The 8,942-nt window shown below is 38.4% G+C and overlaps 1 protein-coding gene across 1 annotated transcript; it reads right to left on the bottom strand.

Annotated features, from left to right (window-relative positions):
- Window positions 1-311: 311 nt before the first annotated feature.
- Window positions 312-6,607, bottom strand: LOC111838211 (sterile alpha motif domain-containing protein 3-like). The gene is made up of 5 exons (XM_072708604.1): window positions 5,091-6,607; window positions 4,010-4,996; window positions 3,725-3,883; window positions 2,323-2,418; window positions 312-1,091 (listed from the first exon to the last, which is right to left on the bottom strand). The coding sequence occupies exons 2-5, from the start codon at window positions 4,991-4,993 to the stop codon at window positions 777-779; spliced, it is 1,554 nt and encodes a 517-aa protein (XP_072564705.1). The 5' UTR covers window positions 4,994-4,996; window positions 5,091-6,607; the 3' UTR covers window positions 312-776.
- Window positions 6,608-8,942: the final 2,335 nt, after the last annotated feature.

Below are 8,942 nucleotides of genomic sequence, written 5' to 3'. Positions count from 1 at the left end.
AAAACATGTTTTCCTACACTGTAAAAAATGAAAAGTTGACTTAACTTAAAATTTCAAGGCAACTCGCTGCATAGCTTTTTTGAGTTTACTCAACTTTGGAGCAAGTTATTCACTCAACTCAAGACACTGAGTAAAGTCACATGTCTATTTTTTGTTCAGCTAACACAGATTTTTTCGTTAAAAAGACTTGTAATACTTTCCCCATGTGTCTCGATAACTTATGTTATGTGTACTTTTTCCTGTGAGTTTTACGGACAAAGATCTTTTGTTCTAGTTAGCATTAACACAATGAAATAAAATAAAACTATAACTTCAGACAAATTATTTTCAACTTTATTTTCTTGACTGTAGAAATAAATAAAAACAAGGAAAAATAACTGTCATACTTCTTAACAGAAAAAAAATGACAGTCAATAAAAATATACAAAAAACAAATTGAAGACGCATAAATGAAGATTCACTTTTAACCTTTTTAACATGTAAAGGCTTCGATTCTATTCCTTAAAATGTTTTTTAAAAAAACAATACAAATGTAAAGTAAACAGTTTTTAGAACTGCAACTTTAGAAGAGCAACTTTCAACAATGAAAGAAGAAAGAAATTCAACACTGGATGGTCTGCCCACCTTTCAACACTGTAAAAGTGTCAACAATAACAACATATTCCTTTACAAAAAATAAATAAATGTTCAACAATCGCTTCAAATGTTTTTAGATCTTAACATTAAAATGCTAATATCTGTTTAACTGAAAAGATGCTCACACAAGATTTCTATGTTCACAGGAAGAGTTTAGTTTTCAGGGACTGTACCCTTGCAGAGCACTGAGTGCCCATTTCCATGAACACCTTCTCAATTACCTCAAAAGTATATTTGAGTTCTTTTGGGTACTGAAAATCCAAGGCAAAGATAAGGCCAAACAGGTAAGCAACAGCAGACTGCAGGTCTGAAATGTCTTTCAGAACAACTGCCTCCTCCAAAACAACAGAAAAGCTTGTAAAGGTAGGCAGTGTGCTAGGGGCGACATCATCCTCGGTCATGACAAGAATTCCCATTTTCATCCCTCTGGTCTGTCTGTCGGCTGGAGATGTGTCCTAAGGATACAACGAATACATCATTATCAGCTGATCTCAGTTTTGTATCTTTTTTTCTGAAAAACACAACTAATTATATGACACAACCAAATGTAATAGTTTTGGTGTGGATGGTTTATGGGAGTTACAGGGAGGAGGCCCCGGGGCAGACCCAGGACTCGCTGGAGGGATTATATCTCTCGGCTGGCCTGGGAACGCCTCGGCGTCCTCCCCGAGGAGCTAGTAGAGGTAGCTGGGGAGAGGGAGGTCTGGGTATCCCTCCTGAAGCTGCTACCCCCGCGACCCGAACCCCGGACAAGCGGACGATAATGGATGGATGGATGGATGGATGATTTATGGGAGTGGATGGTAGCTACTCAACCCTTTGTCATCCAAGATCATGTCTTTCTTTCTTTAGTCAGAAAGAAATTATGTTTTCGAGGAAGACATTTCAGGATTTTTCTCCATATAGTGTACTTTAAAGGTGCCCCGAGTTTGAACTTCCAAAATGCAGTATAAATGTCGCTTCAAACAATCCCAAATGTGGCTGTAAATGATCCCAGCCGAGGAAGAAGGGTCTTATCTAGCGAAACAATCGATTATTTACATTTTTAAAAAGTTTTTACATACTTTTTAACCTCAATGATTTTTGAAGTTGAGGGAGAAAATACACAGTTTTTGACATACCCTAACTGTGCTGAATCGGAAAACACAGAGTTCAGGCAGAGTAAAACAAGACAAGCGTTTGAGGTTAGAAAGAATATATAAATTGTATTTTTTTCATGGAAAAAAAAACGATTGTTTAGCTAGATAAGACCCTTCTTCCTCAGCTGGGATCATTCACAACCGCATTTGGGATCACTTGAATTCACATTCAAACTGTATTTTAAAAGTCCAAACTCGGTCCACCATTGAAATGCACTATATATGGAGAAAAATATTGAAAGGTTATCCTTGAAAAACCTAATTTCTTTATGACTGAACAAAGAAAGATATGAACATCTTGGATGACAAGGGGGTGAGTACATTATCTGTAAATTTTTGTCCTGAGTGAACTTCTCCTGTAATCATCAAAATGATCATAAAGAACTGTGTATTGAATTTTAATGATTAATGCTAAATTAAATCAAAAATAAAATGAAATCATAATCAATTTCCTCACAATGTATAGGTTTAGGTTTATATTTTCTATGATTATGTGGCAAGATGTTGTCAAGGCTTTGTATCTGCAGAATAAAACAAACATACTCACCAGATATTTTCTAAACAGTGCAGAAGGATCTTCACGGAGAAACAAAGGGAGGCCTTCCAGAACTCCTTGCTTTCTGTGATTCACAATATTTGAGGTCTGAAAAATGGGTACCAAATAAAAATAATCGATTAGAGATGTTGTGTAGTGTTATTTATTTTACCTTAACCTCCGATCGTTGTGTGCCAAAGCACAGGACCTTACGAGTTAACATGTATGCTTAATATGTAAAGTAATAAAACATCTACATCTACTTGACTACTATGAGTCAATGAATTGACTCCTCTAAAAGGCATTTAATAAAACCTTTGAATCTTTATAGCAATGTGTTATTCTAAATTCAGCATTTTATTTTATTAGCCCATGTTCACAGTTTCTTCCTGAACTACACTGAACAAAAATATAAACGCAACACTTTTGTTTTTGCTCCCATTTTTCATGAGCTGAACTCAAAGATCTGAAACATTTTCCACATACACAGAAGAGCCATTACTCTCAAATATTGTTCACAAATCTGTCTAAATCTGTGTTAGTGAGCACTTCTCCTTTGCGGAGATAATCCATCCCACCTCACAGGTGTGGCATATCAAGGTGCTGATCAGACAGCATGAATATTGCACAGGTGTGCCTTAGACTGCCCACAATAAAAGGCCACTCTGAAACGTGCAGTTTGATCACACGGCACAACGCCACAGATGTCGCAGACCACGTGGAACCACATCCAGCATGTTCATGATCGTCTGAGACCAGGACGACGAGCATGCAGATGAGCTTCCCTGAGACGGTTTCTGACATTTTGTGCGGAAAATCTTTGTTTATGCAAACCGACTGTTGCTGCAGCTGTCCGGGTGGCTGGTCTCAGACGATCATGGAGGTGAACATGCTGGATGTGGAGGTTCTGGGCTGGTGTGGTTACACGTGGTCTGCGGTTGTGAGGCCGGTTGGATGTACTGCCAAATTCTCTGAAACGCCTTTGGAGATGGCTTATGGTAGAGAAATGAACATTCACTTCACGGGCAACAGCTCTGGCAGACATTCCTGCAGTCAGCATGCCAATCGCACACTCCCTCAAAAGTTGCAACATCTGTGGCGTTGTGCCGTGTGATCAAACTGCACGTTTCAGAGTGGCCTTTTATTGTGGGCAGTCTAAGACACACCTGTGCAATATTCATGCTGTCTGATCAGCACCTTGATATGCCACACCTGTGAGGTGGGATGGATTATCTCCGCAAAGGAGAAGTGCTCACTAACACAGATTTAGACAGATTTGTGAACAATATTTGAGAGTAATGGCTCTTCTGTGTATGTGGAAAATGTTTCAGATCTTTGAGTTCAGCTCATGAAAAATGGGAGCAAAAACAAAAGTGTTGCGTTTATATTTTTGTTCAGTGTATTAACATGTTACCTGTTGATCAAGCTTGTTAAGTAGATCTTCCATCTCTTTTCCAAAAGCCCCCTGTCTTGCTCTGTACAACTTCAGAAGTTGTGGTGCATGTTGGTGTAACGAAGATTTGAATGTATCCAGGAGGTCCACATTGGTAATGCGTTTAAACTCATTACCTATCTGATGAGAGAAAAAAACAGGTTTCAGCTTTAAAATTGTTCAACAAACATGAAAATATCAGTAAAATAACCTCAATCATAAAGACTACTACAGCTAAATACTTCCTGTTAAGACTATTGCTTTTACCTCATTAGGAAGAGACAGGGCAGGCCATCGTTCCAGCACTTCAGACACCATTGGCACCCCTTCCACAATCTCTTTTCGTCGAAGTGAAAATGTCAGGCTCATTTTCTGACTGATGAGGATCGCATCTTTAGTCCTCTTCTTTAGTTCCTCCACCAATATGAGTCTTTCCTCCTCCAGAGTATCATCAGACTGGCCTCCAGGATGATCTGGTAAGTAATTAACCTCTCCTCGTTTGGCCTTTTTCAGAGGAATTTTCTTATCGTCACCATCTCCCCCACCTCTTTTCCTGTTGATATTAACTTCATGGCAACCAGCTGATCGCAGTTTGGACCTGTAATTGCCAAGTTTGAATTTTATGCTCATTTTCCACCCATCAAATCCTTTGCCTTTACCTGGCTCTGTAAGGCAGGGGTGTTTCAACACAAGTGCAGAAGCAACAGTTTCAATTTCCTCTGTGTGTGGGTATGCTTTAAGAACAAATACTGCCTCTGCAATTTTCTCCAAGATGTGGGACTTCATTTCTCTTGGTACACTTAAAGCCTTGTTTGTTTGTTCATAAGCCTCATTTGCTCTGCGAAGCCTCAATTCAACATCATACGAGAAAGTAGGAATTGGAAAAGGTGACGGCCACTCCAATGTACTTCTCATGTGGCTCTGAACGACGGCTGAAGAGCTCTGGGAGGAAGACGTTGACACACTGGCAGTATCAAGAGAGGAAACAGATTGTGTATCAGACTGTTTAAGCACAGATGAATCTGGGTCCCACACAATTTTCAAAACAGCCCTTTCAGCAGGCAGCTCAGAAATGTCTGTTAAATTGCACAGTTCATTTCCAAAGTCAGGGTCCTCATATTGTAGCAAAAAGTCTTCCTGAATCTCCAACTTTGATTTTAGTTTTGCTTTTAAACTGTCCACAGAGTCAGGCAGTTGTGAAAGTTGGACCTTCCGAATGTTTTGGGGTGAGATGATGACCCGAAGCCACATTATCTGAGGGGACAAGAAACAATAAACGAGTTGTTGTTATGCGTACACGGCATAATTATAACTTTACATGTCAAGCTTTGCAAGAAAACTTGCTTACCTTTTAATGTAGAAGAAAGACTTTCAGAGATACCAGGAGTTTTCCTGCTACTTTATATGCTTGCAGTGGACCGAGATCATTCAAAGACTCAGGATCCAAAATCTCTATCTCTGGACATATGTTTTCAACAAGCTCGAAGGACCTGTAATGTTCCAAATACCAAGATGAAAGTTTGTGAGAGATAAATGATACACTGTTGTCAACAATCATAATGCTGACAATCCTATAAAATTCTGGCAAACCACTGCACTGCCCAGCAGAAATGATCATGTCTTTAACATATCGCACACCTTGTAGGCGTACATCAGAACTTAAAGAAACTGTTTTCTGTTGAGGATACATTTTTGTGACTGCTGCCCTCAGTGTTGTATCTAATGAACCTGTCTCAACCACTTTGAGACTCTCGACATATAACTGTGGCTTGAACAGAGAGTGTCCCTCTAGAAAAAAAGCTAACATTTGCTGATGCTTTGTTGCAAGTGAGAGAAGCACGTTCTTGAAATTGTGGGTATCGTGCACAACTTTTTTAAAGAAACTGTGCTTTGCCTCGAATCTAATCGTCCATAATTCCACTAACGGCCCAAAGCAGCGGATCAGGTGCGGGTAATGGTCGACAAAGTGATGTTTTGGTCGTATGCTGAAATCAGGAAAAGTCTCTGTAAGTAATTTACGATGTTCTGCTATTTTACTCTCCAAATAGCTCAATGTCTCATCTGAGAACTTTGTAGATACAACCAATTCCACAATGTCCTTGAGGTCCATTAAAATCTCCCATGCAGGGTCATTTTCTGGGACACTGCTGCCAATCAAGAGAGGGAGTAATCGCAACAGGGTCCAATTCTCGTGTCCATTGCCACCGATTGTTCGTTTTGCAAAGCTTGATTTGGGAATTTTCTGTGGTTTATTTACACGATCTGCATACTTGTAGGGGAATGACTTGATACGACTATTCAGTTCCTCAAGTGATATGTGTCGTTTTGAAATCAAGTCCTTCAGACACAGAGATAATTCAACAGGGATGATCCCTTCAAAAAAATCATGCAAGACATCTGCAGGAAATCCTGTAATTGAATGAAAGTATGATAAGTGCTTGCTCAGAACACACTCCTTTTTTACACCATTCAAACTATGGAGCTGGTCATCATTCTGAAGTTCCTTCAGCAGAGAGTTGTGTTGTTCTGGGGTTCTTAACTGAAAATCTCTAGGCTCAGTGCTGGCAATTTGTTTATGACTGATTAGACAGAATCTGCAAAAGTTCTCAACAATGAAGCTTTCGTGGAAGCCTGCAAGGCCGTGTGCTCCAAGGTTATCGGCACAGACACAAAACACAGTTCCTTTCACGTACTGCTGTAGAGCCGGTACAAATATCCCCACCTGTTCCAGTGTCTTTATATCTTTAACCAATGGCTCAAGGAACCTCTCATAACCAAACAATCGTACATCATCAGTTTTTCCAAGAGCGGCTAGATTAATTAAATTTAGACTTGAACGACTTTTTGAAGACAAATTCAGAATGACCCAATATACAGCTGTAATTTTATGAATCTTTCTTGAGGTGCCGAGAGGGTTGCAGACTTCAAAGTCGTCTATGTATAAACCCAAAGCAATGCCACTGTCTTTTTCACCTAAAAGTTTGTTCTCCTTGTAGTATCTTCCATCCTGAAAAGACTTATATTGGCCAGGCAAAGACTCTTGATTAAACACAACCTTGTCCAAAAACTGTTGCTGACCAAGTAAACACTCCAGCTGCTTTGCAACTGAAACATAGACAAAAGAATTTTTTTGTGTCCTGTCATACAAATATTCAGTAGGTTCGATCAGTTCAAACTGCTCCTTAAAATACAAATTTCTTCTGTAATCTGTAGAGAATTTGCCTTGTGTTGAAGTTGTTACAAAAAGAGGATTTGTTTGAAAAAGTGCATCTGTAATGTCTTGCACAACCTGATTATTATCTGTTACAATGTTATGCTTGGCAAGTATCTCCCTAATTTTATCAAGAGCATAACACTTAGAAAAATCTAAAATGTCATGTAACTGCTCCACTATTTTCTGTATTGCACTTTTAGAAATATGCAACACTGTTTGCATAGAAAGAAAAAGTTGCGCAACTTTACGCTCAAGTATATCAACATCAACACTTTCTGTGTCCTGTTCTCTCCTTTCTACAGGCTCTTGTGATGAGATTGCAGGTTCAAGATCACCAGTTAACTCTGTCTCTGTGTCATCCAAGTCTTCTCTTGAGTCCTTATTTACTAATCTGAAATCTTGTATGGTGTGATTTTTATGTTTTCTTGTTTTGTGACTGCTAAAGCTGGAACGATTGTTGGTTTTAAAAGTGCATTTCTGGAAGGGGCACAGTACAGTTTCTTTATTTTGTAGATGTCTTCCAAGGTGAGCAAAATAGTGGATTTCAGTACAAAACTCATTAAAGTCACACAAGTCGCACAAAAATGTCCAATTTCCTTGATGTTTTCTGCTTCTGTTGTGTATTCTTGTAAGATGTGATTTGAGTGCACTTTGGGTTTTAAAGGTGCAAACACAGTTGTCATAAAAACAGTTCCAAGGTACTCCTCCTCCATGTCGCAGTCTTGTGTGTTTGAGAAGGACATCTTGAGAAGAGTGGGTAAATTTGCAAATTTTACATTGCATGTTTGAGCTCCTAAACCTGAAACACAAAAAAATGGCCACTAAATAAGCTGTATGTGTGTTTATGGCTATTGCTGACCAATGTATGTTATCCTATGGTGTACAGGCATATAATGTATAAATGTAATATAATGCAATATATTTGGTGTACACTATGCAATATATTGTACACCAACAATCTAAAACTTATTTTCCAGAAAGAATACAAAAATAATAAAGATGAATATCGTATACAATATTAGCAGTATATACAGTAGGTCAAAATACTACACTTATCTAGGTCTGTTGGTAACGTGGACAATTATTCTATCACAAACAGAACACCAGTATTTATTTATTAATTTTTTCAAAAATGTCATGTTAATTCTTAAAAAATAATGAAAGTTTAACTTGCATGATAATACTGGTGTTCTTGTGATACAGATTTATTGTTCATGTTACAAAACGGCCTAGACCAGTACTGCGTTTTTACCCATTTCTCAGTGCTGCTTACGACTCTTGTGTTTAATGCTAGAATGAAGTTCGTTTTCTGTGCTTCGTCAACACCATTCGGCCATTCTGTGTAGCAGCAACTCTTGACAGTAATCTAAAATGTCAAATATCTAACTGGATGGCTTTTTTTTGCATCAGGGGTGGTGGGCAAAATGCGCGCATTGTAAAAGAAGAGTTTTAGGCTCATTACACAGTGTCTTACACCATGTCTTCACCGGACTCAACAGCGGCTCGACAAAAGACAATAAACCCATTAAGAACCAGACATTTGTAGCGTCGCGTCCATATAATAGATTCATGTGTGCCTCTATCGAGTGCGGTGTATATGTTAAACTAATGGTGTTAACTGTCCACTTTAGCATTCTTTTTCTGAGATGTAACACGATTGCAGTCTATATGACAAATCACACATTATTTCCGTTAACTGTGGTAAATAAAGCCAGGACTGCAAACCACGAAGTTAGATTTGCAAGACATAAAATCGGGATTACGACATATTTCTTCTTATTAGAACGATCATGCAGACTTGCTTTAAAATAATAAACTTGACCAGTGACACTATATTTCTTAATTATGATTTTCAAAATCAGGTCAAAACACACAATTATACATTTTACTGGCATTAAAACGTGTAACAGTAGATATCTTTGCATGTCGCAAAAATGCTTAATGATCACACTAATGTTTTACAAACACTTTAACAACATAATAAAT

The sequence above is a fragment of the Paramormyrops kingsleyae genome, unplaced genomic scaffold (assembly GCF_048594095.1).
Source record: "Paramormyrops kingsleyae isolate MSU_618 unplaced genomic scaffold, PKINGS_0.4 ups165, whole genome shotgun sequence".
NCBI lineage: Eukaryota > Metazoa > Chordata > Actinopteri > Osteoglossiformes > Mormyridae > Paramormyrops > Paramormyrops kingsleyae.
This window is presented reverse-complemented; position numbering and strand designations above follow the sequence as displayed.